Source organism: Eurytemora carolleeae, unplaced genomic scaffold (genome assembly GCF_000591075.1).
Source record: "Eurytemora carolleeae unplaced genomic scaffold, Eaff_2.0 scaffold2249, whole genome shotgun sequence".
Lineage (NCBI taxonomy): Eukaryota > Metazoa > Arthropoda > Copepoda > Calanoida > Temoridae > Eurytemora > Eurytemora carolleeae.
Window position 1 is genome coordinate 3452 of NW_019398134.1, and position 19138 is coordinate 22589.

General features: G+C 31.7%; 1 protein-coding gene across 2 annotated transcripts; it reads left to right on the forward strand.

Annotated features, from left to right (window-relative positions):
• Nucleotides 1–3514: 3514 nt before the first annotated feature.
• LOC111716866 (AT-rich interactive domain-containing protein 1B) lies at nt 3515–18784 on the forward strand. 2 transcript variants are annotated; one of them, XM_023492373.1, is made up of 7 exons: nt 3515–3956; nt 6202–6264; nt 8912–8992; nt 9406–9468; nt 11023–11031; nt 13732–13842; nt 17791–18784. In XM_023492373.1, exons 1-7 carry the CDS (start codon nt 3702–3704, stop codon nt 17809–17811), a joined length of 603 nt encoding a protein of 200 aa, XP_023348141.1. In that variant the 5' UTR covers nt 3515–3701; the 3' UTR covers nt 17812–18784. The 2 variants fall into 2 exon arrangements, with proteins under 2 accessions (XP_023348141.1, XP_023348142.1); XM_023492374.1 differs by lacking the exon at nt 11023–11031 and having other exon boundaries at nt 3517–3956.
• The last annotated feature ends 354 nt before the right edge of the window (nt 18785–19138 follow it).

Genomic DNA, 19138 nt, shown 5'->3' on the forward strand with positions numbered 1-19138 from the left:
GGGACTGTAAACATCTTGCATCAAGGGACTGTAAACATCTTGCATCAAGGGACTGTAAACATCTTGCATCAAGGGACTGTAAACATCTTGCATCAAGGGACTGTAAACGCAATTTTAAATGACAATTTATATTCAGAACAATACCAAAGTTGAATGAGAAATCCATGTTTCTTTTCGCTAAAAACTGATTATTTTCAATACTGGGTTCTCTAAAAACGTGACTTCTGGATTTTTGCAGCAGAGACAATGGTGGAAGTTGTGAGAATTTAACACTTTTCAAAAAAGAAAAACAAGGTCACTTGAAATTTAGTTTACAGTCTTCAAACTTTACAGTCTTCAAACTTTACAGTCTTTAAACTTTACAGTCTTTAAACTTTACAGTCTTCAAACTTTACAGTCTACAAACTTTACAGTCTTTAAATTTTACAATCTTCAAACTTTACAGTCTTCAAACTTTACAGTCTTCAAACTTTACAGTCTTCAAACTTTACAGTCTTCAAACTTTACAGTCTTCAAACTTTACAGTCTTCAAACTTTACAGTCTTCAAACTTTACAGTCTTCAAACTTTACAGTCTTCAAACTTTACAGTCTTCAAACTTTACAGTCTTCAAACTTTACAGTCTTCAAACTTTACAGTCTTCAAACTTTACAGTCTTCAAACTTTACAGTCTTCAAACTTTACAGTCTTCAAACTTTACAGTCTTCAAACTTTACAGTCTTCAAACTTTACAGTCTTCAAACTTTACAGTCTTCAAACTTTACAGTCTTCAAACTTTACAGTCTTCAAACTTTACAGTCTTCAAACTTTACAGTCTTCAAACTTTACAGTCTTCAAACNAAATCGAAATATTTTTTTTTATTTTTTTAGCGAGTTTTTAAAATTCTACGGACAACGCCGGGTGTTTCAGCTAGTAGATGATAAATGATAAATGTAAGTAAATTAAAAATAACTTTTTTATAATATTTCAATTGTAAAACACTAGAGTAATTAACTGCAAGATTCACAATTGTATAGCAGTAAAAACAACATTGCAGTATTTATCAAAAATATAAATGATATTTAAATCTTTTTTTCAAAATCTTTTTGAGAATAATTAGACCTATACTTGTCAAGGTTAAAACGGCATTTTAGAGCAAAATATGTCATCCACGGGCATTTAACCTTCCGTAATAACGTTTTAGAACAATAAAACGAGGTTTAGAAGCGCCAGAGAAGCTTAAACACTTTTTTAGAGACACCCCTTTAGGTTCTTCCACTTGTATATCTTTTTCAAAAATACACGTTCCAAAATCAAGGAAGAATGTGGTAAATCTTGTTCTGAACTTCTGAGTTGGCATACAGAAGCTAATTAATTAGCGTAATTTCAAATGACCATTCATGCAAAGATGACAAAGCCCGTTTCACAAGAGATTAACCTTGAAATCTCAATATAATCAATATTGTGGAAGATATCGCCGTTTAACTAGGTTTAAAAATATTTTAATCTAATTGTAATAAATTCAGGGGATGAAGTTTATTTTACTATCCTTATCATATATGCGTTGCTTATCTAGTTTACTATCCTTATTGTCTTTGTTTTGCTTACCTATTATCTATGTTCTAGTTGACCCTGACCGGTCAGCCCGGTCAACCTATATATACCTGTATCAATGTATCAATAAATTACTCTAGTATCAATAGTCGTTTCGAACAGAAGTATAGAGCCAGGGTTTTGGCTAGAGAAATAGAGTCTTGAAGACTGATTATTAGAGTTAGAGTCAAGTATAGGGAGATTGACCGGGACCTAGATCGTTACACAATAATTCGTTTATTTTCCTGCAGTAAAAATGCCCAATTGTACAATTGTAGAGAACTCACAATTTTAATTGAAAATAATATATTTTCCAACATGGATATCTTAATCCATACTTGATCCAATAATCAGGTTGTAAATTGCTTGGATGGTCATTAAAAATTACGCTTACCACTCCTGTATGCCGAGTCCATTAGCGCCTGATCCAATCACGGTTCAGTCATGTGTTTGAAGTCTATTCTGAACCAATAGAAATTGCATAGCTGTAACATCTATCTTTCTATCTATCTCATTATCCAATTAGAGATGAATCCTTATATCGGCGCTACAACAGTAAATGTAAATATTTACTTCTACTGAAACTATAGTGTACAGTCTCTTTCAAAAAAAAATAAGATGTTATAAAAAAAACTAATTAATTTTCTGCAAATAATTCTGCATTATAATTTGCGAAAGTTGTCTAGTCAGCAAAAAATGTATTTTTGATAATTTATTCATTTAATTCCGAATTTGCATATCTTTAGTGCGCAATCTTAATATGAATAAGGAGGGCNGAATTTTTATTGAAAAGACGACATTTGTAGAATTTGAAGAAATCTGCGAACAAATTCATAAAGATACGAAATTCAATGGAATGATTGATTCTAACATTGATTTCTTCGCGAATTTCTTTAGAGAAATTTGTTCCTAAACAACTAACTAATAATAGTTCCCAGCTTAAAAAGATGTTTTTAATATACATTTCAAGCGAATCAAAAACAATGGTCGTATCTAAATTAAATCATTTAATTTATTATACTTATTTTCATATCAGTAAATGTCTTTAACTTTAATTAAATATCATAAATTTCCATGCACATTGTAGAGATAAAAGTATGAAACAAAAATAAAATAAAATAAAAAAGTTTTTTTTCACGCATCTCCAAAAATTGATGTAATAAAGGGGTTTAGCCGAGTTTTTATTTTATGCACAAGTATATGAAATGAAAATTTATCCATGGTTATACATTAGAAAATTTAAAACATTTTTTTGTTCAATAGCTCTTCAAAAGAGTTGAGTTATGATTGAAAATATAAAATTTTAATCAAACGTGCAATTTACTCCAGTTTGCCGTACGTACTACGAATAATGTAAACTGAGTAATTCCAATTTTATTAAGTAAGAAAAAAATATTTATATCCCTAATAACCATATTTTCATTTCTGTACTTTAATGAAAATCTATGTCAAAAGAAGGGAAGTTACAAATCATAATTTACTTTGATAATATATAATAATATAACTTTATATAAATGATATAATTACAAGTAGTGTACAACATATACTATATAATATTTATATGATAGTACAGAACGAAAATAAAATGCCCAGGGGACTAGTGTAGTAATCAAATTAGATATTAGGTTAAAAGAAGGGATACTTTTAGCTAAAGGGGTTAACTATATATAGTATTTATACTTTGCTTGTAAGGAAGGGGGAATAAGTGTTTATACTGTGGAAGCATGAAGATGAGTGGTTTCTCCACCATATCACGGGATGTCGAGGGGTATCAATGCTGGCACGGGACTCCAGAACTGCACTGCGCATGCTCTGAAACCAGCTTGAATTCCCACGCATGCGCAGCTGCCACGGTATCGATTTTGGGCCGAGAGTCATATGATACCCACATGATGTTTCTCAAAGGCCTGAAGTGGCTTACACTCAACCAGAACGACCGTCAACCCAACCAATCTGTGAAACAAGCCAACCTCCAATTTCCAATGCTAATTTTAGCGCCAAAATGGCTGAAATATTGGTAAATTGTTGTATATAGTGGAGGGGTAACCCCTACTTGTATAGATAAACCTGGAGGCTGGTTCTAGGCCGACCTCCCTCAACCTCCAGTCATCCACTATATACCAACCAAGATGTCCATGTTTTCTGGTCTAGGAAACCAAATTTCAGGGTTTGTTTCCCAGAAAATGGGGAAGGGGGATGCGCCCCCTGAGGGCGAGCCCCAGGAAGCGGCGGAGAACGGGGAGGAGGTACCCGTTGAAGGCGGAGCCGGGGGCGGTGCTATGGGTGGGGCAATGGGGTTTGCCCAGGGCTTAATGATGAAGGCAGCGGCAGCTAAGGATGGTATAAAGGAGAAGGCTGGTGGACTAGGTGTTGGAGGTCTTCAGGTTAGTTTACAATCAATCAATCAATCAAATAATTACTTGTTTTTCATCTTTCTAAATATTGTTCTTTGATCTTGTCTCTATGTTGTAATTATAGTTGATGGCATTATGTACATGTGTACATGCAGTATGTTGTGCTGTTTAATGTATTTAGTTTTACCGTGCTGCAAAGTTTTAATCTAGTTATTTGTTGTTTAGAAGTACTTTCGGTTGTTTTTAATTAGAAAACTACCTGTCTATCTATCTATCTATCTGTATGGTTTATGTATCTATCTATCTAACTGTATAGATTTCTTTTTGTTTACTATCTATCTACATATCTACTTTTCCATCTTTCTATCTATGTATCTATCTATCTATATACCTTTCTATCGTATAGATAAATGTTTATTTATCAATATTCTATCTATCTATCTATCTATATATCTATCTATCTATCTATCTATCTATCTATCTATATATCTATCTATCTATCTATTATATCTATATAAAATCACGAAATATATAGACCAGGAACCGCCATATCTGACGCGTCAAATCTGTGTACTGCAGTGGGAGGAGATCAAAACAAAGAATTCAGGGGCAACGCATCATTTTTGAGGGAAAAGAGCCCGAGGGGTGGAATAAGAATATATTGCTATTGTATTTTCCATATTGACCAGAAAGCCAAAGTATTCGCTCTAACTTGATATATTAACTTGTTTTAGTTGTTGGATTGTAATATCACATCAGGGCTGTAGTCCTTTCCCTTCAACTTCTGTGGGGGCACTGGGTTTGTTTACATTCCTCCCACCACAGAGCACAGTACACAATTTGCGTATATCTGAGTTGGGGGTACCTGTATATGTAGTTCCTTGTATAAAATCATGTTTTGAATACTATATTTTCTTATCTATATATATATATCTTTTGATCTATGTATAAATGGAGCTTTATGCATTTTCTATTTTTAAAGTTTAAAAACTTTCATATTTTTGCACTAATAGACGGTCTGAACAAAATTAAAATAAAAAATTGTATAAAATTATAAAAGTAAACAGTTTTATTTTACAAAATTCTAATTTCTACATAAATAGGTATATTTTAAGCAAAATGTATACAATTTATTTCTTCACATCATTTGTGTTACCTGGCCAAAAAATGTGAGATTTTGATGACAACCTAAAATTCTTAGATTATGACAAAAAATTAATAAATTATCATTATAATTGTCTAGATACAAACACAATAAATTTATTGATATGGAAAAGAAAGTAAAACTAAAAAAACATGAATGAAAGATCGACGACTATTTCAACTATCGTCCATAAAGTCTTATTTTTTTTGGGTAACCCTGCAGCTTGCCCGAATGTGAACAGTAATGAGTATTTTATGTAAATTGAAAACTTCCCAATCTTTTCTAAATATCTTTCCATCTGTATATTTAGTGTACTGGCCTGTTTTGCTGTGTTGTACTGTACTGTACAGTATACATATGTTGTATGTATATCGTACATTGTACAGCTTGTATACGTAGGCTAAAAGTTGGCCGAATACTATATAACTGAACCGAAATTTTCAAAATTATCAAAATCATTCCTGAACTATTGAGACTTGTATTTGTACTTTTTTGCCCTGGATGCAAGACTGTAAAAGCTGAAAAGCACTTAGTTTTAACTTAAAATAATGTAGTTATTGAAACATTTAAATTTATTTACCTGTGTCATATCTTCTCCCTATTCTTCTATCTATCTATTCATCTGTCTAGCTATCTTTCTTTCTATCTATCTAACTATATATCCATCTATCTATCTATCTTTCTATCTATCTATCTGCATACATATTTATCTAAAAGTCTATTTATCTTTCTATCTATCTATCTGTATACATATTTATCTAAAAGTCTATAGAGATTAAATGAAGAAAGGAGATTAATGACAATTCCCAAAATAGAGAAACATTTTCAATTTTTAAAAAAACAAAACAACACAACTTATTAACAAATACTTTTTTTAAACATATAGTTTTGTTCTTGTGATTAGTTTTTTTTCATAGAAACGTCCCAGGGTCGAATTAGGGTTTCCAACGCAATCGAGCCCTTTAGTTTCGCGCAATTCAGCGAAATTCAGTGCAATTCAGCGTAATTCCACGCTATTTGGCACAATTCTGCATAATTCCACACTATTCTACACAATTCTGCGCAATTTTGCGCAACAAAATTTCGATTGGAAACCCTAGTCCGGATTTGACACTTTGACACCGCTTTTAGGCTCCGTTCGGTGGGGCAGGAGGAGAAGAGGGGGCGGTAGCAGAACCTCAGTATAACGAACAGGCAGACTCATCAATCAATTAATCAATCAATCAATTGATCAATCAATCAATCAATCAATTATGTAACCAAAAAATCAATCAATAAACCAATCCATTAATTTGTCAATCAATTGATAAATAATTAATTATTAAATATTTCTACAGAAAAAAACTTAACTTTAAGGAAATATTTATGGGTTAAAGTTACTCAGACTCTACGTCTTTAATTACGAAATATTGATTTTAATATTCTTCATGCGATCGAAAATTTTGATTTTTTTGTAATGCAAGCAAACTTTTAAGAAATTGAGAAATATGTGAAACTTAAAGATTTCTGTGATAACAAAAGTTGAATGCAAAGATGGCAATGCCCAATTTACTACAGTACCCTTAAACCCTAGATCTCACTAAAAGTTTGGAAGATGCTGTCGTTTTTTTGCTTCTCATAAGCAAGGAATGCGCATTCAATTATGCACAAAACCCGCAAATGAAAAAAAGAAAATAAAACTTGATCAGACAAAGTTTTTAAGGGTATTGTTGTAAATCGGGCATAAGAATTAAATGGCAAAAAATATGTCTTAATTTAAATAGATTAAACCTTTAGGAGAATATCATTTAAACCGCTTTGCAAACTTTAAAACAAATTAATTTAATCAAAATACATCCAATACTGGAAAAATATAATTTATAATTTATAATTTAAAAAAAACTAAAAATTACTTTTGAATTTTCTCTTTAATTAAAAACATAAATAATAACATTTTTAAACCCCTTTTTAATTCTCCCCCCCCCCCTCCAACCCTGTGAATGTTTGATTAGACGGGTATTAGGGTCATGTTAACCAATATTTCTCTCACAGAGCTATAAACTTCTAATTAAAATAGTATACTTGATTTCGGATTTTAAAAAATCAGAATCCTTACTTAATGGTTTTCAAAGCAGATTTTTAGGGGTTTTATAACACTTTATTGTATACAAACATTACGACAATGTTATGAGTCTTAAAGTTATTTAAAGTTAGACTTTGTGTGACAAAAGTTGATTCCAAAATCCAGACTCACGTTGTTTGCAAATCAGCTGTTTTTTTCTTTGTGGATTAATGAGCTGAATACAGACATTATTTGTTAATCAGCTTATAACGGACTTTATTTGTTAATCAGCTGATAACGAACTTCATCTGTTAATCAGCTGATAAAAGACTTTATTTGTTAATCAGCTGATAATGGACTTTATTTGTTAATCAGCTGATAACGAACTTTACTTGTTAATCAGCTGATAACGAACTTTACTTGTTAATCAGCTGATAATGGACTTTATTTGTTAATCAGCTGATAACGGACTTTATTTGTTAATCATCTGATAACAGACTTTATTTGTTAATCAGCTATTTGCGAACTTTATTTGTTAATCAGCTGATAAAGGACTTTATTTGTTAATCAGCTGATAAAAGACTTTAATTGTTAATCAGCTGATAATGGACTTTTTTTGTTAATCAGCAAATTACGAAAATTGCATGTCAATCAGCTGATTACGGACTTCAACAGTAAAGATCAGCTGATTTTCGACTTTGCGGATAAACTAGGGGTTAAGAGAAGTTCCTAAACACTTGTCTAGAAGAGTACTTGAAAAGTTTGTCAAGATTACTCTCTCGAGTCTCTAAATTGCAATTTTCAGTCAGACTTTTGAACACAAACATTTCAACCCATTTATACACCTTTTTTACCATTGAATGTACCTTTACAGACATCTCAATACTCTTAAGAAACTTTAATCTGTTACAAAATGATAAGATAAATACAATTATTTTTATAAATTATAAAATATGCTTTGAATTATTTTATGGTTTTAGATTAAAGAATGAACTTAAAGTCAAAAAATCAAATAATTTTACTAAAATGATTCCAGAAAATAGTGTGTTCTTAATGTGGAAAAGTCATAGCTTTTACTATCCATCTTTTCTTGATTTTTAGAATCAAGAACAACATGTTATGAGGTCATATTAAATTAATATTTCTATCAATTGGTCATCTTCGCTAGATCTAACAGTCATCTTCGAAGATCAAGCGGTCATATCTAATAGATCAAACGGTCATCATTGATATTTCCAACAGTCATCTTCGATAGATCAAACAGTAATTGTCAATAGATAAAACGGTCATTTTCATTACATCAAAAAGTCATTTTCAATAGATCAAACGGTCATCTTCAATAAATCGAGCGGTTATCTTTGATTGATCAAACGGTCATCTTTAAATTATCAAGTGGTCATCTTCGATATGTCAAACAGTCATTTTCTAAAGAACAGTCATCTTTGATAAATCAAAAGATCATTTTCTGGAGATCCAACAGTAATTTTTTATATTTCGAAAGGTCATCTCATCTTGGATCGATCAAATGGTCATCTTTGATGGATCGAACAGTCATCTTCAATAGATTGAAAGGTCAATTACTAAGAACGAACGGTCATCTTCGATATATCAAACGGTCATCTTAGATAGATCATACAGTCATCTTTGATAGATCATATGGTCATCTTTGATAGATCAAACGGTCATCTTTAATAGATCAAACGATCATCTTTGATAGATCAAACGGTCATCTTTGATAGATTAAATGGTCACTTATGGTAGATAAATCACAACGAATGGTTGAATGATGTCTGAGTTTAGGGAGAATTAATCGAGGGTGAGGAGGGAGTAGAGGGGCAGCAAGCTCCTGCAATGGGGTTTGCAGCTGGTCTGATGATGAAGGCATTGATCCATTTGTACAGCATGGATTCCGTTACTTTGATAAAACTAAGTTTATAAATGATCATTTTAGATTTTTACAATGTGCTTTAAAAAGGATTTTTTAAGACATTTGGAAACTTTGAAAAAAGGAATCTTTAAACCTGAAATGCTAAGTCTTTTCCTTCCCCATATTAGAGGTTAAGCTGATCCGGTTCTTAAATCATTAATAAACATTCATGGATTAAACCAATGAGAAGCCGAAAATGTCCAACCTCTGCCAATAAGAGTCATACATGTGTATTCTTTTGAAGAGTTAAGCTCTTGAATTCAAAAGTTTCCAAACTATGCTTTATCCCTATATCAACCAAAAGTTTCATTTTCCAATATATTGTGAATCCATGTTGTATCAATCGATCAATAAAACCAACCACTAGGCACATTCACTAAAAGAAGGAGTTAAAGAAAAATCTTCTGGAATTAACCTAGGCAATGTTCAGGTGAGTCCAAAGCACACAAATGTCCCAAATTCCATGAAAATATCCCAAATTTCCAAAAAATATCCCATAGGAATCAAGTCCCAAATTTCATGAAAATGTCCCAAATTTCCCAAAAATATCCCAAAGGAATTGCGTCTTTGCCACAAAAACAAATTTTCTAATTGGTAGTACACACCTTTAATATCTAAAATTTAGATTATTTGATCTAACATAGTTAATAGTTTTAAATATCTAAGGTCTACAACATTGGTTTGCTCAGATATAGGGATTAGAAAATCAGAATTTGTGTCAAAGACTCAATTCCTTTTCATCAGAGTGTTCCAAAGTTCACGCTAATGTTCCAAATTCCACCGACCTTTCCGACCTAAAGCAAAAATTAATCTTTTGAACAAAAGAGCTATATCAGAAAACTGTTATATTGTTCTATTGTAGTGGATTCTTTTCGTAGATTCTTCTACAGTTTTATGGAAAGAATAAAAATGGAATTTCTGCTAAAAATTTTATTTTCCAAAAACGGGAAAAAAATCCTTCAGGCACATTACCAATACCAGACTGCCAGAAATGTACATTGAACCAGACTGTCAAACCGATACATTGAACAGACTCTCAGACCGTTACAACCAGACCAATACATTACACAAGATTGCGAGACCGGTACTTTGTACCAGACTGCCAAACCGTTACATTAAATTAGATTACTATAGACCAATACATTACATTAGACTGCCAGACCGATACATTATACGGAACTGTCTGATGGTACTTTGTAACAGACTACACGAACGATACATTATACCTATCTGCCCAACGTACTGCCCAACAGATACTTTGTACTAGACTGATAGACTGGTACATTATACCGGACTGCCCGACCGGTACATTATACCAGACTACCAGAACGGTACATTTTACCAGACTACCAAACCTGTACATTGAACCAGACTGCCAGACCGTTACATTGAATTAGACTGCCAGATCAAACTACCTGACGGGTACTTTGTACCAGACTACCAGAACGATACATTTATACCAAACTGCCAAACGGATACCAGAATGATACATCATACCGAACTGCCCGACTGGTATTTTGTACTAGACTGCCATTCTGATACATTTTACCAGATTTCCGATTTAAGTCCATATGAAAGATCAGACTTTGGCATAATTGACAATCTGATATCAAAGCCGGCCCACTCAATGTAAAAAAGCTGATGCAATAATCTGACAAAAAAAATCCGTTTTCCTGAAGAAAACAAATCAATATTCCCCTCTGTTTCCCATATAGAACATACACCTGAAATCTGACCCTAGCTCTATTAACTCAGTATTGTAATTTTATTTCCCCCTCCCTTGCTCCCGCTTCCTCCCCCCTCCCCTTGCATTTACTGATCAAATATTGACAGTGTGACAGTGTGTACCATATATCAATATATTACAACATTATTACAGTTACACCTGGTTTACACATTTACATATTAAGTTTATGGCATACAATAAAACTTTGTATGCCAAGTAAATGTAAAATTTTAAACTAAAAATAATTTTACAATTTAGGCTATGGGGGTGAGTGTCAAAATATCAAATTCATATTGAACAGACAAAATATGAAACTTTTTCCATTTTCTAGAAATTTCACTTTTAATCATCAATTTTAGTCCTTTTACAGCATGGGGTCAGGGATATCAAATTTGTTGAAGAATCGGAAAAAGAAAAAAGAAAAAATCATTTTCTGTAATTGGTTTTACAAAATATGCATGTATTTACATTGGACAACAATCAAATAAAACCTTTTAATCAACCATTAAAAAGATATTAATATGCATTTTTAATTGTAACATTCAACACAGCTTTTTACAAAACAAATTTTAGAAATTTAAAATGTTTTTATTTCAAAAATGTTGTCAATAATTATTAGAGCTAGTAACTTTTGAACAATATACATTTAAATGTGGAGAAAGGTTTCTTTCTCCGCGCGATAAAGGATTTAGTTCTCGTCTTAACCTTTAATCCCCGGAATCTTATTTTTATATTTTACTCTTGTACACCATTATCATAGAATAGTTTTCATCTTAAAATCTTACATTTTTCATACGTACACAATTACTGAGAGTTTTAAAGAAAAATATGCTGCAAATAGAATTGCTAGTAAAATTATCCCAAGAAGAATAGTTTTTAACAATCTTATCTGCCGCTAACTTCAATTTTTTCTTAGTTCATTCGAATATTTTTAAGATTTAAATTGTGGCTAATTTTATTCTTTCCAATAATAATTGTTTTTAATGATTTAAAGTTTTATTTTTGTTAAAAAGTGTCCAACCTCCAATTTTAAAGTTTCTACCCTAAATTAAAATGTTTCCACCTCAAATTGTAAAGTTTCTATCTCAAGTAAAAAATTTTCCATCTAGAATTTTAAAGTTTCCACCTCTAATCTAAAAGTTTCCACCTCTATCTAAAAGTTTCCACCTCAAATCTAAAAGTTTCCACCTCAAATCTAAAAGTTTCCACCTCAAATCTAAAAGTTTCCACTTCAAATATCAAAAGTTTCCACCTCAAATATTAAAAGTTTCCACCTCAAATATCAAAAGTTTCCACCTCAAATATTAAAAGAATCCACCTCAAATTTTAAAAGTTTCCACCTCTAATCTAAAAGTTTCCACCTCAAATTTTAAAGTTTCCATATTAAATTTAAAAGTTTCCACCTCAAATTTAAAAGTTTCCACCTAAAATTAAAAAGTTTCCACCTCAAATTTAAAAGTTTCCACCTCAAATTTTCAAAAGTTTCCACCCCCAATTTGGCATGTTTTTAAAGATTGCATGTTACAGGACCATGTACTCAGCATGTATGTATGTATTTTTCTCTCATAGAATTACTGTTAGAAATAAGCCAAACTATGTTAGATATAGATATCATGACCAATTTAATATGTCTAACATACATTAAATATATCTAATGACTGATGCATTTTAAGATCTTACAATCTTTTAAATAAAGGTAGTTTTTAACAATTTAATTGTTTGTTTAAGCTAATCGTTTCGTTACATATTTCTCACAAAAAAGCAGAATTCTCGTCTGACATCAGTGATTAGACATTTTTTTGCAAGCAACTAGCTTTTTTCAGGCAGTGTACACATTTCAAGCAACTAAAAAAGCATTATCTACAGCTAATTTGTAAATAATGTTTTTTTTGCAATTTAAATTAATTTCAGATTTCAATAAAATACCTAGAAATTTATGCTCTAATTGGCTTCGTATCATAAAAAAACAAGAATTTTATTTAAATCAAACAGTAGACTATAATATAGAAATAAAAATAATTTAAGAAAATTGTAATTCAATTAACTTTTAAATTTAGATTATTCATACATACAAAATTGTATAATTGTATATCTAACTTTAGATTCTCAAAGAATTAAGATAAATCTATGTTTAGCTTAAAGGAACTGTAAGCGTTCAATTTCAAGTGACCCTCCATTCACAACGATACCCTTAAAAACTTAGTCTGATCAAGTATAAATTATATATCCATGTTTTAAACTGTGTATTTTCATTTGCGGCTTTTCCGCGCGCGCGTTCCTTGCTTATATAAGCAGCAATGAAGAAATTCACAGAAATAAACACTTTTTGAGTCAGAAAAACGACGTTATCTTCCACATTTTTGATCAGATTATTATTTCAAGGGTACCGTTGTAAATCAGGCATTGCCATCTTAGCGTGAAGGGCTACTTTGAATTATGCTTACAGTCCCTTTAACGAAAAAACACGTTTCTCAATGTTTTCTTCAAAAATAAAAAAGATTTGGTATAATTGTATTAAAAGGTTAATTTAGATAAATTCATCACTAAGTAATAAATTTTAGTAAATATTATGATCTCTAGTTAATTAAAAAAAAGATAATAATAATTAAATGTAGTATGTTATGTCATTACATAACAAACAAATGTTTTTAAAAAAGTGTTCAAATTATTTTTCTAACTTTAGTTTTCTCGTTTAATCAAATTGAGAAATTGAAAAGAATGATACTATAAAGACAAAACGTTGCATTTTCGGATTAGCTCATTAAAGATTATTTCAAAAATCTAAAATTAGATGCACTTTTAATTTCCAAAATTCTACACGACACATCTTGAAACTTTATGTGCACAAAAATGTTAATGACCAAGAAATATTACTTCGAAGGCTTTGCGGATTTTCTTGAAATTTAAAATCAACTGATTTGAAAAAAAACGGTTTCTAAACTTGATATTTATTTGGTTTGGTTTCAGAGTATGGCTGGTGGTGTGATGAGCCAGGTTCAAGGGATTATACCAGGAATGAGGAGGGAAGAGGAGGTCCCTGATCCAGCCCAACCCCAGGAGGAATACCAGGAGTACCAGGTAATGCTGGGCCGCCAGATTCATCCACTCATTCAAACATTTTTGAGATATTTACAGGACATGACAAAAACAGAAAATTCTATGGTATTGCAAAATTTAATTCTAAACAACTTCGCTTTTAATAAACTATGCTAAATTTTGACTTTGGCAGAGGAAATAAGATATTAAAGGAAGAATTATCAAACCATCAAAACGGCTGGTTGACTTACATTCTTTTTCTTCCGGCCGGTCACGACTAGATTTTCGTCAGATACAAATTTTCGCATACTGGAATGACAGCACGTAAGTGAAGAATAATATTTTGCAATTGTTAGACTTCCTAAATGTTTGTGACTGTGAGTCACTTAAAAAAACGAGAGAGAAAAATTGAATGTTTAAAACGGATCTGGTACCACTACCAAGAACTACATAAATCTTCCTTAACCGAGCTGGGCCAACCATTGCGGTCCTAGTTTGTACTGTAACGCTAATTTACAATAACTAAAGCGGGCAGACCTGTGTGATTCACCATATTTTGTTAACTACCAACTATATTTGCAGTAAACCCTATAAAACTGTGGAATACACGCTAAGAAATTTCAAATTTTCATCTAACAAAATTTGTTAGAGCAGCGGCACCAAATTCAAATTTTGTTAGATGAAAATTTGAAATTTTTTAGAGTGTATGGGAAGAAGTTCATAGGAAGATGAGTATTGGAACTAGATTGAGATTTTAAATAAACCAATCATTATGAACTATACAGTTTACACAGTAAACTGTACAGTGTACAGTGTACACTGTACAGTGTACAGTGTACACTGTACACTGGACAATTCATAAGTTTTTAATTTTTTAAGTCCGTAACTTTACTTAAATATGTTGTTTTCCTATTCTACAGTTTTATGGATACAATAACTAAATTTTGCATAATTTCTAAGTAATATTTAAAACAAAACTCTAATCATATAATCGTTTAATTTGGGCAATTTTGTACACAAAGGGTACCCATAGAACATTCCGCATGCATAAAGAAAAAATTCCTAGGAATAGTAAATATTTTATTTTATTAAACTTTATGATTGAACCATTTTTCTGGAATTGAAATGCCAAAGAAATTTATCAAATTTCCGTCTGTGAAAATCTCCTATAGCCATCTTTTCTTGCAATATTATTAAACTAGCGTTGCCCAGGGTACTCTTAGTTACTCCCGCTGTTTACCCGCAGTTGGTCGTAAATTACAACCCATTCAACTTTGAATATTAAAACCAAGCCAAGAGCAATTTCCGAGTTCCCTAATTGAGGCATATCGGTCCATGGGTTCATGACAATAATCGGACAAACAAACAACCACACAGAGATTACAACTTTATATAGATAGACACATACAAGTTTTATACATCACCATTTTTCTCTTAATGAAGTTGCATTCCAAAATACAAATTTATTCTGTCACAAACTCGATTTTCAATTCGTTAATTTATTGATTGTTATCGACTAATTTGTTCGTTTTTTTCAGTCGTTTATAAATCATTGTTCATTTTCCTAAAACTGTTCGTTCAGCAAAGTTGTTCGTCCAGTAAAAAGTTTTATGTCGTTTTGAAAAAACGATAGTTTCTTATTTTTCTGATTAGTTCGTTCGTCGTTCGTTAATATTTCTAAACGACACCGTCGTTCACAAAAAAAAATTGTTTTGAAATATTGCGTTTGTTTACTAAAACAATGCCCATATCTACCTAAATCTTTGCAACCCAAGGTATAGACATTAGATATTTCAGACTATAACACGAATTAGGATAAAAAGTTTGAAATATCAAAGATTTTACACCATTAGAAAATTTGAGTTTGTGGAAAAGACTCAAGAAATACATTTCATTTTAAACTTTTCAGTTTCAAATACGTATATTTTCCTAGTTTAGGATATTTATCATTTTGAACATAAAATACCGGCCATTTTGAATATCTAGCCTTTCCATCATGTGTATATCCAATATCCGGTTTTCCAAACCCAACATAACATTACAAAGACATTTTATTAAATTAAAGGGAGTGTAAGTTTAGTTTTGATTCAAAAATTACAATTTCCGATTCACAATGGTACCCTTGTAACCTTTATCTGATCAATAATGTGGATGATATTGTCGTTTTTCTAGGTTTAAAATGTTTTTTTCTGCACGAGAAATGCGCAAATCACTTTATAGAGAACCCACAATTTTTAAACAATCAGTTTTCAAAGTGATAAACAATAATATCTAATTCATATTTTGACATTGTCATCTTTTCCTGGAGGATCACTTGAAATTACGCTTACCGTCCATTTAATGATACTCAATGAACTTCTTATATGAATGTATTTTGTAACATTTTTCAACAAAAATGTTTTCACAAACAATGTATAGTTTCTGGATCTGAGTGGATTGGATATGTAATTTTGTAGTAGAGATGTTTATAGTTTTGGTTTTTAAAAAACAATTTATTTTAAATTCCAAGATTTAAAAACTGTATTCTGTTAAGATTTTCTTTTATTAACTTTGCCCCCGCCCCCAAAAAAAGAATACGGAAATACGTTTTAAAAACAATCGTTCAATTGTTCGTTTTGGATTTTTTACTTCGTTTGTACAGTGTTACCCATACAGAATAAGACTGTAAAGACGACCTATAACTCTTTTAACATTCTGATTCTAAGCTTTAAAGTCTTGCCTTAAATTAGGTCGTTTAATGACTTATTTAAAAATTTAAAAAAGAACGAAACAAGTTAACACAGTACAGTCGTTTCTGAAGTCTCGTCCTTTGTGGGTAATCCTGTAGCATATATAATCCTGTAGCATATATAATCCTGTAGCATATATAATCCTGTAGCATATATAATCCTGTAGCATATATAATCTTGAATCTGTCAGGATCAAAGTTTGGCACAGTGTAAGATAACAAAAGTTTAAAGTAAACAATTGTGAAAACGTCTTTCACGCACCCCTGACTCTTTAGTAAAAGTAAAATATAACCTAAAGTATGATCGCGTCAGCCTTGTTGCACCGGCTAGTCCTATTGAGTGTCTGCTTCATTTACCCAATGCAATGTCCAGGCGGTACAGTACAAACTGGGACCGGAAAGGTTGACCCGACTCGGAAATTCCAATGTATTACAGCTGCCCGTGCTTTTATTATTTTGTTCACCTCTCTGCCATATTTTGCAAGCACTATTTTCAACAGTTGAAACTTTGTTAATTCTGCAGAATTTATTTGGAAGCAAGGTACTAATGCAAGGAAAGTTAATTGCAGTTGCGTATACTCTGCGTACATATTGAAACCAGTTCTCTCTGGGCGGAATTTGTAAACAAGAATAGATGCATCAGTGTTCGTCTAGTATCCGAGGAGGATAAAAGCATTTAATTTTGATAATTTCGAAAATTCACATAATAGTTTCCTGTGACCAGAATATTTCATAGATTATTTTTGTGAAAATTGATTCCATGTCAGGCTGTGACATCCGTCTTGTGTTTACTTTTCCGCCAAAAGACAGTACACTGCAGTACAAAAAAATGCGCGCACCTCTGAAATAACTTTCCTTGCATTAGTACCTTGTTTGGAAGTATATTCCCCAACATTGTGTTCCATGCTTGATGAAAATTAAAGAGTGAGTTGCAGGAACTATATAATTGCTGCACTTAAATATATTATTACAAGAAATACAAGAACAAGAAAAATTTGATTATAAAAGATTAATATTTATAAAATCAAATTAAGTTTGTGTATAAAATTACAACATTAGATTAAGATTTTTCTCTCATAAATAACCAAACTACCGTTTTCTGGAAAAAATATGTTTTTTTTTCAAGTTTTTCATTTTTTAAATCAAGCTAAGAACATTCACGTGGTTCTACCAAGTTCCCTCCCCAATTAAAATTTGAGGCAAATCGGTCAAGGGGTTCATAAGTTATGATCAGACATACAAACAAATCTGTTTTTTTTCAGGAGGAACAGTACACTGAGTAGAGTTATGGTGAAAATCAATAGACAGAGTGAACCAATAGCAGAGTACATGCTCATGTACACAGTGTACACTGGGTGTACTCAGTACACTAATACTCCATGATAGATCAGAATATTACAAGTGCTATAGTTTGTGTACATTTGTACGCCATTTGTTGTTGACAGTCAGCATGGAAGGGAAAGCATACACATGTTCACCCGGTGTACACAAACACACCCTGCTGTGCCGTACACAAGAAACACTATGTGACACCATCTGCATGACTTGTTGATTGATCGATTTATACATATTCATTATTCAATATATGTTGACCAGGAGATGGCCAACTTTTTAGAAAAAATAATTTCAAATTTCTGGCATCAAAATCGGCAACAAATGTGGAACAAATAGAAAGTTTCTTCCATCTTCCGGTTCTTTAAAACTTTCAAGATTCATTCAAAATATTAATTTTATTCAATGTTATATCCGGCTTTATCAAAGATTTAAATTTCAGCGCTGCGTCGTATTATTGTAACGACGACCTTTCAATTTCCTCCATTTTGTCATTTTTAAATTCTTTGACTGTAGATTAATCTTAAAAGTTATCTATTTTGTATTTTGTGATCTAACACGGAACTTGTACCCAACTCCAGTTTATAGACCAGCCATTTAAATGTTTTATAAAGAAATTATCTTGTAGAATTCTTATTCTTATTCATCGTTTGGTTTGCCTTCATTACAGCTCACTGTTATAGAATCCTAAACACATCTTTGTGATTAGATAGTTTTGCTTCTTATCATTTGAACGACACTTGTCCAGGTCCTAATTCTCCGAAAATCCGCAAATTTCTGATTTCACCTGATCCCAGAATTCGAGGATTTTCTAGAATCTTTCCTGGACCAACAGCTGTTTGATTATAATGCAAGAAGTCTAGAAATGTCGTCGTTACTGATCATAAATGTTTGAAATAATAAACGTTGTTCTCTTATTCTTAACTTGATTTATTATTTGTATGAGATGCATGGCAAATAGATGAATTAGGTGTGACAGAAAAAGTTTGAAATCAGGATAATGGTGACCGATGGTTTGCCAAGTTTTGCCAACTTGGCTTGGTTCCCTATTGTAATTAAAAATATTCAGTTAGAGATAGGATCTATCTGTTAAAACAAGGAGAACAACATCATACAGTAAGGCCCATAAACCTGTGGTGTAGTAAGACGAATGTAAAAATGTACTGAGAAACTTTAAGGAAAAATTTATACAATCACGAAACCTTTCACTGCACTCTGAGAAGGTTTTCTAAATGTATGTGGACTGTGGAGTATACTTGATCAAAAGCTGTTTTGTGG